This window comes from Vipera berus (assembly GCF_964194415.1).
Source record: "Vipera berus genome assembly, chromosome: 1".
NCBI lineage: Eukaryota > Metazoa > Chordata > Lepidosauria > Squamata > Viperidae > Vipera > Vipera berus.
The window spans coordinates 283,732,915-283,751,524 of NC_138202.1; the positions used below are offsets into that span (position 1 = coordinate 283,732,915).

An 18,610-nucleotide genomic window follows, 5' to 3' on the forward strand; every position below is an offset into this window, starting at 1 on the left:
GGAAAATAATCATTAATGCTTAAAAATGAAAGTAACTGTAGAACAACCTATTGAGCTCAGTCTGGGACATTCAAAGCAAAAATGTCACAGGTGGTTGATAGATATGACCCTAAATAAAAATCATTTGCTGAATTATGCTCAGAGGATCTACTACCTGCAATTCATCATTTATTGTTCTAAATAATAATAATAATAATAATAATAATAATAATAATAATAATAATAATAATAATAATAATAATAATAATAATAATAATGTTGCAAGGGACCTTGGAGGTCATCTAGTCCAAACCCCTGCTCAGGCAGGAAACCCTATACCATTTCAGACAAATAGCTGTCCAGTCTCTTAAAAACTTCCAGTGTTGGAACATTCACAGCTTCTGGAGGCAGGTTGTTCCACTGGTTAATTGTTGTAACTATCAGGAAGTTTCTCCTTAGTTCTAGGTTGCTTCTCTCCTTGATTAGTTTCCCTTCATTGCTTCTTGTCCTGCCTTCGGGTGCTTTGGAGAATAGCTTGACTCCCTCTTCTTTGTGGCAGCCCCTGAGATATTGGAACACTGCTATCATGTCACCCCTCACCCTTCTCTTCATTAAACTAGACATACCCAATCCCAGCAGCCGTTCCTTATATGTTTTAGCCTCCAGTCCCCTAATCATCTTGGTTGCTCTTCCCTGTACTCTTTCTAGAGTCTCAACATCTTTTTACATCGTGGTGACCAAAATTGGATGCAGTATTCCACGTGTGGGCTTACCAAGGCATTGTAAAGTGGTATTAATACTTCACGTGATCTTGATTCTATTCCTCTGTTAATGCAGCCTAGCACTGTGTTGGCTTTTTGGCAGCTGCAGCACACTGTTGGCTCATATTGAAGTGATTGTCCACTAGGACTCCAAGATCCCTCTCACAGTTACTACTATTGAGCAAGGTACTGTACCCCCTATACCAGGGGTAGGCAACCTCGGCTTTTTATGACTCATGGACTTCAACTCACAGAATTCCTGAGTCAGCTGACTCAGGAATTCTGTGAGTTGAAGTCCATGAGTCATAAAAGAGCCGAGGTTGCCTAACCCTGCCCTATACTATACCTGTACATTTGGTTTTTCTTGCCTAAATGTAGAACCTTACTTTTTTCACCATTGAATTTCATTTTGTTACATAGCGCCCAGTGTTCAAGTCTGTCCAGATCCCCCTGTATCTTAAGCCTGTCTTCTGGGGTGTTGGATATTTCTGCCAGCTTGGTGTCATCTGCAAATTTCTCCATTTATCCCCTCGTCCAAATCGTTGATGAAGATGTTGAAGAGCACTGAGCCTAGAACAGAGCCCTGGGGCACCCCACTACACACTTCCCTCCATGTAGATGCAGTTCCATTGAGGACCACATGCTGAGTATGGTCGGCCAGCCAGCTATGAATCCATCTGGTGGTGATGCTGTCTAACCCACATTTGTTTATGGATTCTCTCCTCTTTTTCTCCTTTAATTCCCATTATTTAAATCAGGTTTTTTTTTAAAATTCACTTCAGAATCAGAGTAGAGCTGGAAGGGACCTTGGAAGTCTTCTAATCCAGCCCCCTGCTCAAGCAGGAGATCCTATAGCACCACAGACAAGTGACTGTCCAGTCTCTTCTTAAAGACCTCCAGTGATTAAGCACCCACAACATCTGAAGGCAAACTGTTCCACTAGTTAATTGTCCTCACTGTTAGGAAGTTTCTCTTTAATTTTGGGTTGCTTCTTTCGTTGATTAGTTTCCATCCATTGTTTCTTGTCCTGCCCTCTGGTGCTTTGGAAAATAAACTGACCCCCTTCTCTTTTTGGCAGCCTTTCAAATACTGGAAAACTGCTATCATGTCCCCCCACTCCCCCACCCCCTCCTTCTTTTCTCTAAACTAGCCAAACCCAAATCCTGCAACCTTTCTTCATAAGTTTTAGTCTCCAGGCCTTTAATTCTCCAACATAAATTGTCTAACATAAATCTCACTATCAGTGTTCATTATGCATATATGACTGTAGGATAGACAAGCAGTGAAAAGAATCCAAAACCACCGCTTTGGTTTCTTTCAGATGAACTTCAAGCTTGTTCAATTGTGACATGACAAACTGAAGTATAATGGAGGAGTCCTTGGTGCTCTCTGAGCTTGCTTATTTTATTGCAGATGTTTCATTACCCAAACTAGATAACATCATCAGTGCTAGACAGCGCTAGCACCAATATTGTTACCTAGTTTGTGTAATGACATGTCTGCAACAAAACAAGCAAGCTCAGAGAGCACCAAGGATTCCTGGTGTCAACCCTGAGCTACAAATATTCTCCTTTATCATTGCTAATTGAAGAAAATTGAATATAACTCCTTCTGTGGAATAGAAACAAGGAGCCAAGTCGCTAATGCTCTGTAATATTTATCACACCTTATCATTCTTTAGCTCCATAAGATGGAAATTCTATACTGTGCTGACTTGCGTAAGGTTCCAGGGCTGTAATCGACAATTCAGAAAATGCTTTCTACACTTTTGAACAAGTGATTGTATAAAGTGGAATGCCAGCAATTCTATCATGACAGGACTGATCCAAACTTTAAATTTTCCAATGCCTATGTTGCAAGCTCTTTTTGGGCACTTTCAGAATGCCATCATTTCCACACCCCAGTATGACAGAAGTGGCTTGAAGCCAGCCTATAATCTTTACTGTTGTTAAACAATAACTGGAATGGGTCACTCTTTCTTTTCAGCTATTTGATAAGAGAGCTCAAAGAGTAGCACTTGGTCATCACTTTCCCATAATTTTGCTCACCTAGTGATTCCTTTGCCTTCCGTGGGAGGTTGTTGTTTATGGGAAGGTGATTCAAAGGCACTTTTTTTTAAGGAAAGAAGGAAACGAAAGCTGACAAAACACTATGACCACTGAACAGGAGAGACCGTCTTAGCTCAGGAGCCAATGAGAGTCATGTTCCTGCAAATGGGAAAATGGTTACTCCCAAGCTTTAGTGTAGGATTTTCTCAAAGGCTTTCCAGGAGTCCAAATATATAATATTTATTTTTTATGCCCTCCAAAAGGTGTAGAAAATTAGTGAGACAATACTTACCTTTGCAGAAACTATATTTATTCTCTTCAGAAAGGCAGCCAATGCAACTTCTGTGCAAGTTCCTTCAGTAATAGTTGAACCATCCTGTGATCTTGAATATTGGAGGGATCATCAAGAGCCTTATACTGAGAAGCTCTCACAGATACTTCAGACCCAACTGAGTTGCTGAGAATTGTGTGTTATCTAATTCCAATTTATACAAATTAAGCATTCTTTTGTCTAAAAGTACTATGAACCTTGATTCCTTTGCCTGGAGATGAATAATAGAATAAGTACACTTTCAACATAAAACCTTGTTTCCACTGCCACATCTTACCATAACTTTTATGATACAGACATATTTTAAAGTAAATATTAATAATGCAAATTTGGCAAAGCTGTATGGGTGGTAAGACCAGTAAAATCTCCAAACCATAAGGAAGATGATGGTGGTGATAAGGATGCTACTCTCTGTTGTTAGGTTTGTTTGTTTTTTAATTCTATAGATGGGGTAGGGAAAGTTTCTAAACCTCAGAAACATTTAGTTCTTTCATATTTCATTTTCTGAATATATCCTAGTATGACATGATTAGGAATTAGAATTGTCCAATTTAAATTCACTAGGTTATACAATAATCTAATCAAGAGTCACAGGTATGGGATTAAAGAAATACTGTCAGCTGAGAAAATACAAAGGAAGAGAAAATACTAGGTTTATTCTAGGCAGAAATTTAACCCCCAGCTCTCCACACTTTAGAAACACTTCCCAGCCTTTTGACTAAGTTCAGGTATAAATATATTATATCCTTGCCAATATATGTATAGTAAGATTGGGAAAGCATAGCATTATTTGGATCCCTATGGAGAAACATAAGAAATGTAGGTGAGAAGGACATAAAAGGTTTGGATAATAAGCTTTTTGAATAAGTTAGGAATTTGCTTTACTTACTGCAGCACTCTAGTACAAAATAGTAATTCCCTAATTACCGTACATGAATTTTCAGTAAACGATTGTGAAGACTAAATAGATCCTGTCTATATGGAAAAGACTGGCAATTTTGCTGTCAGAAGAGGTACAACAGATATCAGTAGGATATGCCTTGAGTATCAAACCCACAAAAGCTGAGAAAAGTTTAAACTATATTTTACAGGTTATCTACTACATGAGCTGCAAGAAAGATTAATGAGAATCTGGTGGGGAGCGCTATGGATTAGGCTCAGTGAGGCAAGCAGTGGCTTGTGTTGTTTCAGCTCCAGTCCAATCCTGTCCCTAGAGAGTTTGGCAGAACTGACTATCTCCACCTGATTTGCCAGGAAACTTTTACCCCACCCCTGGCAGTGCCAAGTTTCTATTGTAGAGAGAGGGAACATTCGGCGTCAGACATACTGTCTGTTCAGATATCTTAGTGATAGATTTGGAGAGCTCTACTGTAACTCAACCATTTGTAATTCTTAGATGGGCCTGCTTTCAAAAATAAAATGTCAGAGTGCACTCAGCTTTTTGATCCCCTCGCTCCCATCTGAATGCACCTGGTTGGCTCTCCCAGATCCTACAACCTTGGTAGGTGGTAGGGGAGTGTCCTTCACCAGAGTTTTCCCAAAGTTACCTTTTACCAAAACATTAACATCTTCTTGGCCCTATCCTAAATGGTGCCAAGACATACTTCAGTAAATAAGCAATATACTGCAATTTATTGCTGTAAGCCAGCAGTCAGACCGTTTGAAATATTTATGCTTTAAAGACTTTGCCTTTGGCAATAATCTGAAGATATAATGGCATGTATGCATCTGCCCAAAGCTATGTGAACTTTTGATTAACTCTATGCTGCCTTCTGTTCAATTTTCCTGCTTGTTGGTTTTAGCTGTTGTATGGTTTTCAGTATGTAGGTTTATAGAGAGGCTTTATTATTGGTAAAATAATTTATTGTAAGTTATTTTATAATTATTTCTACTTTTTGAAACCCTAATAGGTTTTTAAAAATATCACATTTACTTGAAAAGAAGATAGTCCTGAATTTAAGAGAAACACACAATCCTACACAACTAAAACCTATCTAGATTTCTCTTCCAGCCAATAAACATTTGTTTTACTAACCCATACACAAACACACACCCCTATTTGCATTTATAAGTATGTAAATGCCAGTTAAAAGCCACACTAAAAAAAAGAACAGAAGAAGAAATGGATTTATAGTGGTGAAATTATTGACTTCTAATTAAGTATTGAAATACAATATTTCTTTTATAAATTTAGCTAATTCTCCATGTGCATATTCTAACCACATACTCTCACAAATCTCTCTCACACACAGAAACATAGAGATACTTTCTCCTTTTAGCAGCAAAATTCAAAGGGAAGGAAACAAAAGGATGGAGATGCGGGTAAGGTAAAAGGAAAAGGGATGGTGACAGTGATGGTGGTAAGAACCAAAACTGGATAGCAATGACAAGGGAAGAGCTAACTGAAAAACTAGCACCAAATAAAAAATCGAGAGAAATTCCAAATGTTTTCTATAGACTGAAGCATTTAAAGGACAAACTTCTCTAGGATTAAAAAGGGGCAGATAGAATTCTTGAGCAAACAGACTACAAAGATTCCATTTGATGGAGATTGGGTTGAGATTACACAAAATATGTCTTTTTGGTGTCATCAAAACCATAATACCAACGTATGAAATTATATCAAATTTCTGTTAGACTCAGTAAAAGTTATCTTTGGCAACATTGTAATTTCAATAACCTGAGCAGCTGCATTTTGCAAAATTATGAACTTTTTCTCTGTTCTATCGAAAATGATAGAAGAGATGATTCACCCAGGAACAGATTCTGAGCAATCCCGAAATGCAATGCCACGATACCCCTTCTCCAGCTCAATTGCAGCTCTTCAATAAAGCAAACTAAAATAATGCAAACAATAAAAGAGATATTTTTCCCCATTTTAGGTTGTCCTGGTGCCAAAAAGAATGAATTTCTGACCAGTGTTCTAGATGCACTTTCCACAGATATGGTCCATGCTGTCTCTGATCCTGCAGTGTCTTCCAGCAGGTGGGTGGTTGTTTCCACAAAGGGGTGGACATTTCCTCCTTTTTGCAAAACCTATGCAGGATTTTGCTGCCAGAGAAACTATTTTTACTTCTGTGGTGTTTATCAGCATTTCCTTGCTGATTAAAGGCCTCTCTATCTTTTGAACATTCACCGATAGTCCATCTGAAGTGGCTGCAGTAACAGAAATTAAAGAATTAAATAAATCATTTAAAAATAAGAACTGTATTTTACACAATAACATTTCACGTTTTTGTTGTTTTTAGTACCTACATTTCATCTATGACAAATAAAATAATAGTACGAATTTGGTCCCTATAAGCACAAAGCAATCATTATTGGATATTATTTCTTTTTGATGCAGCAAACTGGAATATAAAGTATCAGATCTTGTATGGTTTACATTATTTTGGGTTTTTTCCCCTGCTGTTTTTATTCTGCTGTTGTTGTATAACATTCAAAACTGTTTGGAATAGAGGGACGTAGAAATGTCAGCAGTAAAAATAAAATTTAGCACAAACACAGTTCCAATTAAAATTACTTATAACTAAAATGCTTTGAAAGCAAAGCAACTTAATCTGCTTGTGACTAACTCAGTTTGACCAGATTGAATGGGAAGTACACTTAGTTGGACCTGGGCCATAGGACTGTGGAAATTAAAGATTCCAGACTCTACTCTGGAGGAATGGTGGGTAAGAAGACAAATTTGGATCTACTAGTACATCTCTGTGTGTTTTATATAAGGTTGGCTAGGATATCTATGTAAGATCCAGAATTCATCAGCTTAAAACAAACTCACTGACATAATTAATTATGAGTTTAAGTTTTAAATAAGATTAAATCTGCATTTAACTTGCTGCCTGCCAACTGTCAAATAACACTTTTAAAAGTTAAGTTGCTGAAAAAAGGGCGGCTAGAGAAAAACCAAACTTAAATCTTTTTACATGAAGGGATATGCATTTATGTTGCAGCCCTATGCAGCCCTTCTTGAGGCTGAGTAAGTTGAAGGCCTTCTGGAGACTGGTAAAACTGAGTTTAGGGAGAAGTGAGGAGATGTCATCTGTTCTTTTATTATAGATTTGGATTTGTGGTATTATTTCAGTTTTAATTCTGTTTTTAGATTATTTTTTTGTAAACCATTGGGAATCCTAATAGATTATGGTGGGGAAATAGAGAGAGAGAGAAATGGATTATTGACAAAACAGTACACTCCAGATGTCTTAGTAGCCCCATTAATACCTGCCATCTTAAGAACCTTAAGATATACAATGGACAAAGTGAAATGAACAATTCAATTTCATTTGGAATGAAAAATAGAATAAAGGTCAGTATTGTTTATATATAAAAACTGTGGAATGCAGAAGTGAAATATTCAGTCTTGAAAATCAATGTGTCCAGGATTTAAGAAATGTAAAACATGTGCCTCACAATTTAAAAATGAAGTCAATTGACCAAAAATATTATTTTCTTCAAAGACATTTTTTTAAAAAATTACAAGTCATATTTTTGTGCTGGCATTATTAGAAATTTTACTAACAATTTTTAATAAGGAATATGAATTGGTTTTGTCCAGCCATAGTTTTGTTTTGATTTCAAATCATAACAGATATTAAAATATGTTGTCAAAAAGCTGTAACATTTAAAGATGTAAATGTGATGTTAAACTTTACTATGGATTTTGCCCTTTTATGAAAAGTTTTATGATAATCTTAAGCAATAAGAAATAAACAGCCCCCTGATATTAAGGAAAAGATTCAAGATATAACATAAGTTTCTTACACTATCTATCTTTGAAAAGTCTTTATATTCAAAAATGGATGGGAGATGGAGCAATCTCTTTTTATTTGGTTTTGATTTAATAGCAAACTTAAAGACAACTGTTTCCATACTGATATTAAATTGATATTATGTAGATCTTTTTTGTTTTTATTATTAGGTTCTTAATATTTTTATTAGTTTATTTGAATCACTGTAATATACTCAAGCTTTTCTTTCATTGTATAACCACTACTATACTGTATGTTTTTGTGTTAATACAGTTTGTCTTTCACTGTTTAAAAAACCTAAATTTGATTTAAGAAGGAACGGAAAGAGAAGAAATATTTTAGCACCAAAGATCCCACAAAACTGGCTTATTTAACTTGAATTCAAACTCTCATTTCCCAATGAAAATCTTTTGAAACCAAATGAATTTAAAATCCACAATTCACCTACATATTTACAGTACAGTACATTTGTGTTTTGGACTTAAAAAAAACAGAATTGAGACATAGGTCACAGTGACTGGCAAATGCGATCTAAAAAAGCAGAGATAATGAAAATATTTTTTATTCATAACATGCCTATAATATGGAAATTAGATGTACTGATACATGTGATAACTTGTTTGCTTTAATAACATTAAATGTTATGTATTCTAGAATTAGTCCTACCGAATATAATAATAAAACTATGTAGAACTGAAGTGTAGGTATATATAAAAAAGCAAACAATAACCTTTTAAAATATTTTGAAGAAGAATTAACTTGAGATTTTCCATCTTTTCTCCATGTCAGTCACTCAAGAGTTTATTGGAGAGAAGACAAATGGTGGACAACCTCATCTGCAAAGACGTTTATCGACAGTTTATTTATTTTCCTATGCAATGTGCAGTGTTTCAGGATTGTTGTGCATATTCTAGCATGTATTACCCCTTGGCATGAGAAAGTAACGAAGAGGAATGTAGTGTAGCTCTTAAACACTGAAACTCGACCCACAGTAATTGAGGCTCCAGGTCATTCCCCTCTCACCAAAGCTGTGGGTGACCCTGAGACCGCCAGAAGCTATGATAAAAGTATTGTTTTGAATTGACCAAAATAAAAAAATGTTTAAAATATGAGCAGTCATGTTTAATTAGAGAGCTAGTTTAGGATAGAAGTTTAGGTACCAGGCTAGAAACCAGGAGAGCATTAATTCCAGTCCCATCTTAGGAATAAAACCATCTCAATGACCTTGAGCTGGTCCCTCTTTCTCAGTCCCAGGAAGGAGGCAATGACAGAATAACAGAATAACAGAGTTGGAAGAGACCTTGTAGGCCGTCTAGTTGAACCCCCTGCTCAAGCAGGAGACCATACCTATACCATTTCTGACAAGTGACAGTCTCTTCTTGAAAGCCTCCAGTGATGAAGCACCTACAACTTCTGAAGGCAAGCTGTTCCATTGGTTAATTGTTCTCATTGTCAGAAAATTTCTCCTTATTTCTAGGCTGAATCTCTCCTTGATCAGTGTCCATCCATTGTTCCTTGTCTGGCTTTTGGGTGCTTTGGAAAATAGGTTGCCCCCTTCCTCTCTGTGACCCCCCTCAAATATTGGAACACTGCTATCGCTTGACTAGACTAGCCATGTCCAGTTCTTGCAACTGTTCTTGATATGTTTTAGCCTCCAAGCCAATATGTTTTAGCCTCCAAGCCCCTAATAATCTTAGTTGATCTTCTCTGCAATCTCTCTAGAGTTTCAACATCTTTTTTATAGTGTGTGGTGATCAAAACTGGATGCAGTATTTTAGGTGTGGCCCTACTAAGTCTTTATAGAACAGTATTAATACCTCATGTGATCTTGATTCAATCCCTCTGTTAATGCAACATAGCATTGCATTGGCTTTTTTGGCTGCTGCTGCACACTGCTGGCTCATATTTAATTGGTTGTCCACTAGGAGTCCAAGATCCCTCTCACAGTTTCTGCTATTAAACCAGGTTTCACCTAATCTGTATGTGTACTTTTGGTTTTTCGTGCCTTAGTGTAAGATTTTACTTTTCTCTATGTTGAATTTCATTTTGTTTGATAGGGCCCAGTATTCAAGTCTGTCAAGATCCTTCTGGATCTTGAGCCTATCATTTAGGGTGCTGCCTATTTCTGGCAGCTTAGTATCATCTGCAAATTTGATGAGTTCCCCTTCTATTCCCTCATCTCTTGTTTATGAAGATATTGAAGAGTACTGGGCTTAAGACAGAACCTTGTGGTACCCCACTGCTTACTTCCCTCCATGTAGATGTAGTACCATTAAGGATTACTCATTGAGTACAGTTTGACAGCCAGTTACAAATTCATCTGGTGGTGATGCTGCCTATCCCACTTTTTTCTAGCTTACCAAGAAGTAGGTTGTGATCTACAAATCACTTTCCCAAAACTGTGCCAAGAAAAGTGCAGGAACTTGTCTAGGCAGTCACCAGGAGTTAACCCTGACCTGAAGCACACACATATGTCCACACACAAAGTTATATTAATTGAACTGAATTTAAATACAAAATCAAATTAAATTCAGTTTTGTCCTCAATTCTGCTTTCCAAAATGTTACTATGCACTTTCTGTCATTTAACCAATTAATGAACTCCTTCTTTTGTAGGCTTTCAGAACCAGATCCAAACCATACCCTGGAGGAAAGAGTTGTTCATTGGTATTTTAAGCAACTGGATAAAAATGCCAGTGGCGACATTGGCAAAAAAGAAATCAAACCTTTTAAGAAATTCCTGAGAAAAAAATCCAAGCCCAAAAAATGTGTGAAAAAGTTTGTGGAATACTGTGATGTGAACAATGACAAATCTTTGACAGTTCCAGAACTAATGGGTTGTCTAGGTGTAACAAAAGAAGAAAATAAAGCAGACACAAAGAAACGCCATGGTAAGTAGAATTTCTTTCTAGCTCTTGAACTGTGTAGCGCAATGTTGTTGTTTTTTAAATTTTGGCAACTTTAAGATGTTTGGAGTTCAACTCCCAGAATTCCCTACCCAGCCAGTATTCCCTAGCCCAGGGGTAGGCAACCTTGGCTCTTTTATGACTCGTGGACTTCAACTCCCAGAATTCCTGAGCCAGCATGGCTCAGCTTGGAAACCTCTCTCTTTCCCCTCAGTGTGGCTGGCTCAGGATTTCTGGGAGTTGAAGTCTATGAGTCATAAAAGAGCCAAGGTTGCCTACCCCTACCCTAGCCAGTGAGTTGAAACCCACACTTTGCAGAGTTGAAAAACAAAGATTTAACTGCTACTGAATAAGATGAGTGGGCAACATCAATGTGGAATTTGCTTTCTTCTATTCCTTAACAAGTTATTTGTGGCCCAGGTTTAGGATGGTTGTTAATTCAGCTCCTTTGAGGGATGACACCCTGGTACTGCCTCTATTTCACCCCCATGTCATCCCCAGCTTTTATTCCCACTTTCAATAATCAGCTCAGTTCTTACTGAATTGTTTGGGATCTTTCCAGTAACTTGAAAAAAAGGTTAAACATTGTTGTATTTCTGCAAAAGGATGTCCCCCCCAGTCTAGCTAATAGCTTCCTCTTGTGTGTGAATTGTGCTTTTTGAACTGTATATAAAATGGCATTTATCATCACAACACTTGAAGAAGACAGACACTTAAAGACAGACATTAAAACTGCAGTGTATGCCACTCAGCATACACAATGAACAGCACAGCAGGAGGCTGGACAGCTTCGGGCTATAACCGTTTAGGTGGGAAAAGCCTGAATGGCTAAAGCTGTTGACAGCCCCAGGCATGGTCAGCCCTGGCGGGAAGCCAGGGTTTAAATATATTGGCCACCTGCACTGGTGGGAAGCCCAGGTTTGAATCGATTGGTTGTGATTCACCTGGGGAGGTATAAATAGACGCCAGGCATCCCCTTTGCTCCAGATTCATTCTGTTCCCGAATAAACACATCATTACCCAGCTCTTGTGTCCGTCTCTCTGTGAATCACGCGATCTTGCAAAAACAATAAAAAGCAAAATAAATTTTGGAAATGAGCAAAAGTTTAAAGGCAGAATGTTCTGGCAAGAAATGTCAACTGGCATTCAGAAAAAGAGCATGTACAAAATATGCTATTCCTATTAGACACTATTTAGCCTGGGAGAAAGTACCTTACTAAAAATTAAAGGTGTGCCATGAAATTTAACTGTTAGTTATTAATTAAAAGAAATAGAAACCTTTAGAATTCCATAAAGTGGATAAAATTATTATAATACATATACAAAATAAACAAAGCTTCAATCACATTGCCATGACTCCCATCTTGGTTTTTTTTTATCTTACCTTAGACACCTTCCTGAATTATTATTAATATAGCTTACAAAAAGTGTGAATGAAGTGGGATGTTTTGCCTGAAAGCAGAAAAGAATTGAGGCTTAGCATAATTTCTGAGAGTATGTCTTTTTTGCAAATATGTATGTATGTGTGTATACACACAAATGCATGTGCATGCAAGGAGATACAGAGGACTCTGACCTTATGCTTACATTGATTGGTTGCCTAGGGTTGGTTTTTTTTTAAGTCCAGCTACCACAGCCCTGACTTCAGAACATGAGGGAGAGGGGACAGCTGGAGAACTGCAGAAAGCAGGAAAAAATAGACATAGAAATGGGATTAGAAAATCAGATTCTTTTGATAGCACCTGAGGTTTCTTTCATGCTTCATCTTTTGGGATAGTAAGAGGAAAGATAAGGTTGGGAAAAAAGACTATTCCCCTCCATTTCCTGAATGATAGAGGGATCTATTGCTTGTTGATCATTAATTTGTCTTGACTTAGAAATCTTTGTGCAAATATGCAAAGGCACAACTGGAAAAAGAATGTGTTTGGAATTACTGAAAGCTACTTCATTACAGAGAAGTCCTTCTAAATCTTATGTTCATATGTGAGTGAGTGAGTGAGTGAGTGAGTGTAATTTTTATATGAAAATGTTGGGAAATTGAATTATAGATTAATATAGATAAATATATACAGTCCTACAAATTATGCATCATGGTTTTTACTCTTGAAAATGTGAGCACCCTGACACATTTTAATTTAAAAATTATAAAGTGAATAAACACAATCCCTCCACAGTTTATTATTGTGCAGATAAACCACTTCTAGCCTCTCTACTCTTGCCTGGGTATAAATATTGTAATTGGGCTAGCTGAATCTCCAGTCTAGTTTCAGCCTGAGGTTTTGGTGGCTAAGTGGAAGAATTGCTCTATGATCAGGACCCACAAGCGAAGCATCTTGTTCTGTTGCTAAGGAATAACTGAAATGAACATCTGAAAGATTTAAAGTCTGTTTAAATTGTTCCGTAGAATCCTGCTTACTCTCAAATAACTTCCTGTCTCTTTCGCTCCTCAGCAATTCCCAGAAGACATGCTGCAAGTACTCCTTCTAACAGGCAGGTAAATATAGGAAGGGAGGGGAGAAAATAACTTTTCCATTCTCTTGATAGCATTTGGAATTTGCCTGGTTGGGCAACCACACTGAAGTGTGAAAGCATTCACAAAGTAGCTACCAAAGTCACCTCTGCAAGGAGAGAAACTAGCTACCAGGTTATATGATTCTCATTTTCTGCCACTTTCTTGACATTTATTCTCTCTAAACCAGTGAGAATTTAGTGAAGGGTTGTTGTTTTTTACACCTTTGGAAGAATCTCACAGAGGTCCAAAGCCCTCCTTTCTACATCACTCAGTGATTTAATTCCCTAAAAATCTCTTACATTTTGAGCAAGATGGCCTGGAAACCCTGACTCTTAGAACTGTTCCAACCATTTATTTTGATTATGTAATTGTTGTGGCTATGCGCATGTGACTTACTCTTCATTCAAATCCAATCTTGGCTTTATTTTTCTCCTCTCTGGCCTCCTCCAGCTTTCCAGTCATCTGATAACATGTAAAGGATATAGTGCAATAGTGCTATCTTTTCTCTCTTTTTCTTAAAGAATTATTTGATCCAATATTTCTGCTGACTCATTTGCAATTATTTTAAAAGCTCGTCCTGTGAAGTGATAGCCTTGAAATGGCCCATGCTGTACAAACCATCTGTTGGGAGTTAACTGCTACAGCAATGGGAGGCCATAAAGGGTCCTCACAGATGCCAAAAGGGGCTTTCATGAGGAGAGCCTGGCTTGAAAGGAAGGCTCTAGAATTGAATCTGCCTCACAAAAAAACATTTAAAAAGGAGCTACTTACCTTAAAGACAACAATCAGCTCTGTTTCCATTAGGGAATGGGACATAAATGATCTAAGACTCAATACACACATTATGAACAGTGAAGTGGTAAATTGGAGCAATAGTATTGTGGTCTACAATGCTTTCAGATTGCAGGTGATAAGTCATGGTTTTGAATGGCCTTCATTTGGTAAACTAGCATTTATGAAAAAGGACTAGGCTAAAATATAATTGACCAGAGAAAGACATTTTTCTTTTCTTTTCTTTTCTTTTCTTTTCTTTTCTTTTCTTTTCTTTTCTTTTCTTTTCTTTTCTTTTCTTTTCTTTTCTTTTCTCTGAGATTGCAGAGGTGATGTCTTATTATGTTTTCTGTAAGCTCTGTAAACCTGTGAATCTCGGGGAAGTGATCTTAGCTCAACTACATGTGCAGTCTCACTTACTTAGCTGATTAAAGTGTCCATAAAAGAATTAAGAGTTGAATCCAGACAGTAATCAAAAATGAAGGAAGAGGTTCCAGGAGTTCTGAAAGAGGCACTGGTTTCCCCACTTCTTAAGAGGCCTAGCCTAGATCTTGAGAAAGTGATAGGGTTGCAATTATAGAGGTCTATATGGAGGTTATAAAGGTCTCTAGAGGATATATGTCAGTCTGATTTCAGCCCCAGTTATGAGCTGAAAATTGCATTTATAGATGGAATTTGTTCTTATGGAAGGAAATTTGTTTATGTGGTTATTTATCATATTTATTTTTAAATATGATTTTAATTAAGCTTATCAAACTATAAACCACAAGTAAACAATAAAGGTAGTAGAAAAGTGAGGAAGAGGGAAAAGGAGAAGAGGGAAGTGTGAGGTGAAGAGAAAAGAAACATTAACTTCCAACTCTTTTTAGCACAATAGATTAAAAGCAATATTGCAAGCTCAACTTTTTACTTTGCTTAGTTAGTATATACTAGCTATTTCTGTAACAACAAACATTTCTATTTGGTAAATCCCAAAGTTAGTTTCATTTTTTTTCTGTCTGAAACACAAAATCTAGAAGCAGTTTCCAAGTAGAAACAAAAATTGGATGCACTTTTCTTTGATTAAAGCAGTTAATCTGTCCATGTCTCTAGCTCCATCAATTTTTCCAGCTACTCTTCCATTATGGGAATTAATGTGTCTTTCCATTTTTGCACACAGAGCAGTCAACGTATACAACAACAAAGTTTCAGATTTTTTTTCAAGCTCCTTGTCCATAAAACCTAAAAGAAAAGTCTCTGGTTTGATTTTTATATTCCTTTCTATATTAAAAATCAAATCTTAATCCATTTTTTGTTTATCATACTTGTACAGCTGCCCGTGACATATGAAAGTAACTCTGGGCAGTTTGCAATATTTAATTTAAAAAAAAACAATAAATGCACAAAAATATATGTACATTGTGAAAAAAGTAAATAAACCTGTAAAAAGTGTATTGATATTATTAAAAATAATTATTAAAAAGCACAAAAACAAGAGAGGATTATATTAACCACAGTAAAGAAGCCATTGCAAAGTTTCTCCAGTCCCCTGCTCCCCCCTCCCGCAGGTCAGATACCATAGCCAGGTTTTGAGGGACTTGCAGAAAGTTGAGAGGGGTGGAGCTAATTTCACTTCTGGGAAGGGGAAGGAGATTCCACAAGATGGATACTGTAGTAGAGAAGACTAACCTCCTGGAACCCTCCAAATGTAATTCCCTGGCAAATGGGACTCTTAGCATGCCTTCTCTGCCAGTGGCTCAGCAGATGTAATCAAAGAGAATCAATCACATAGCTGCAGGCAAGAAAGAGGGAGGGAGGGAGAGGGAGAGGGAGAGGAAGTAAGAGAGAGAGAGAGAGAGAGAGAGAGAGAGAGAAAATCTGGAGAGCTTCAGAACAAAGCAACTGTTTTTCCACACCCATCAGATTTACTTTCTATCAGTTATGACAGTAGCTAGAGGCAAATCTGCTCTCCTCAGAACTTTATTGCTTGCTGTTGAAACAAAGGATAAAAAGAGGTAATTGTTTGCAATGCAAACCTTTGATAATTGATAGCTGATCATTGCAAGATCCTATTGTGATACATTTAAAACTATGGAATATTCTATTCTAATTGCAATACAGTATATCTATCTCAAAATATTACTAAAACTGTTCTTCCTTAGTTTAATATCGCCATGTATACTATAGTAGCATACACATGAAATACTATTTTTCACATTTTTATTGGCAGCCATCCTCAAAGAAGCAAGGCTGAACACTTCCTATCCAAGGCAAATCTCCCGGACATGTGGGAGACTCCCTCACCAAAGGTCAATAAAGAGCAACCATAGTATTTGCACTTTGTACTTTAAATGTAAATTCACTTTGTAGAAATGAGATATTTAAACAGACATTTTTTAAAAAACAATCTGTGAAAATGTAGTAACAGCTTATTTTATACAATTACCACATACAATGTATGTGTCTTTTTTTGTTGTCTGAAATCTATATGTCTTGGAGATGTAAAAGTTTGCATTTAATCTGTTCTGAAAAGAATAATGTTCTGTTTTGTAGAAACTAGCCTTATAGTATGTATATGTGTGTGTGTGTGTGTGTGCATTTGTGTGCGCATACATACCTTTATATACACACACACACACACACAAATTTTCAGTAGAATTGCTTATTTTTATGTAACCATTAAAATTATTGACCAGTTTGATCTGAAGTCTACTGAGCTCACAAAGTTTCATAATCTATGCTTGAGCTTGCATGTTCTTAAAGCCACAGAAAAGATTAAAAAGTGTTGGTGATTTATGCACCTTATCTAAGAACAGAGATTTTAGAAATGTTTAGGGTGTTTTTATTGAAAAGATTAATATCTTTTCTCAAAGATACAGTGCTAGACTGCAATCACACTAGTTTGTAAAAAAAAAACAACCCACCACAAATTTGTCTTCTGGTATTTCCTATAATTTCTAGAGGGCAGGAGTATATGTTTATTTTAGTTTCTATCATTTTGTTTTGGGATGGTTTAATTCAGGGGTCTTCAAACTCAGCCCTTTTATGACTCATGGACTTCAACTCCCAGAATTCCTCAGCCAGGCATGCTGGCTGAGGAATTCTGGGAGTTGAAGTCTATGAGTCATAAAAGGGCCGAGTTTCAAGACTCCTGATTTAATCAGCCAGTAAAGGGAAAGAAAGTTCATTCTGTCACTCAGAGCTGATTCTGTTAAGCCACAGAACAGCACTAAAAGGACACATTTGTTTAGCATTCAGTGTAATTGTAAGGAGACAAAGAAAGTAAAACAGGCTTGTCCATCTTCGCTGCTTCTTACGCATGGATAGGCTAAGATATGAAACTTAGGAGCCCCAAGTCTTATGAAGTTAAAACCTATAACTTGGACAAATTATGTACAGTTATGGTAAGGAGATGAAATTAGGCCAAGCTCTCCCTTGGGGCATCTTTCTTGCCACCTGGGAGATGATCTTACAAGTTTTCATACTTTTTCTTCCGATCTATTGGAGGTAGGATTTTTCAGTTCATTTCTATAATGCCTTAAAGGAACAAGAATTTGTAGATGTGTCCTTCATACCACAAGAACAAAGAATCATTTAAAAAACTTTACCTTTTTGATTTTGGAGAGATTTTAGACAGACCAAATGGATAAAATAACTTGATTGTATATATTAAAAAAAGTAAAGAGGATAGCTGTGATTGTTAAAAGTGACCAATATTCTTTTCAATTCATTTACAGAAGTTTGCTAGATAATATGTAGAATAGCTTTTGGTGATTGTGTTCTGATTTGGTCTCTATATTGTATTTATATCTGCATTTAAAATTGCCTAATAATGTGTGACTGGATGGCTTTATTCAGATTCAATTTGAGGCAATATAAAATCAGTTTTTATCCAGACATTTGGGCATAAGGAGATAACCATATGCATAGGAATGTTTATGTCTTAAAAAAACCTTTTTTAACTTAGAATTTGATACTTTTTTAATAATGCTAAACTTTGAATTTAAACTTTTTAGATTAAATATATAGTGTACTATGAAGTGTTTTTTATTGTCTGCAGCTCACATATAACTTTATATATTTACTTGATTCATAACAGATCAGTCGATGCACATTCTGTTTCCTCATAATATTATACCTGTTTTTTTTAATGAACAACAAAGATTCAAGACCTAATTTATGGAATAGGCAAATACTTGATACAATCATCTAAGTAACCAATTGTGAATCTTAATATGTATTAGAGACTAACAAATACTTGATTTCTATTAACTCAAAAAATAGTAACATTTCACACCACACATGTTCCTAGTAGCACTTGTTGCAGATGGTTGTGTGAATTGTGGCATTTAGATTAATATGAGACACAGATTAACACAGAACAAGCAGAGATATAACTCTATTCTGTCACAAATTGCTTTAGGAATTATCCATTTCAACATTTCAAAATGTACCTATAGTTGTATATAGCCATGTAGTTAAAAGACAGTGTACAAATGGAAATAAGAACAAAAGCAAAGCATTTTTGTAGAGCCAGGGAAAGAAAGATACATTAGTATTCAATTACCAAGCCCCG

General features: G+C 36.4%; 1 protein-coding gene across 1 annotated transcript in view; it reads left to right on the forward strand.

Annotated features, from left to right (window-relative positions):
* Nucleotides 1-16,494, forward strand: part of SMOC2 (SPARC related modular calcium binding 2) — a 151,178-nt gene extending 134,684 nt beyond the window's left edge. Inside the window, exons 10-13 of the mRNA XM_081328931.1 lie at nt 6,002-6,104; nt 10,483-10,757; nt 13,223-13,266; nt 16,265-16,494. Of these exons, the coding sequence (XP_081185057.1) occupies nt 6,002-6,104; nt 10,483-10,757; nt 13,223-13,266; nt 16,265-16,288 (446 nt within the window). The 3' untranslated portion in view covers nt 16,289-16,494. The remainder of the gene's footprint in view (nt 1-6,001; nt 6,105-10,482; nt 10,758-13,222; nt 13,267-16,264) is intronic.
* The last annotated feature ends 2,116 nt before the right edge of the window (nt 16,495-18,610 follow it).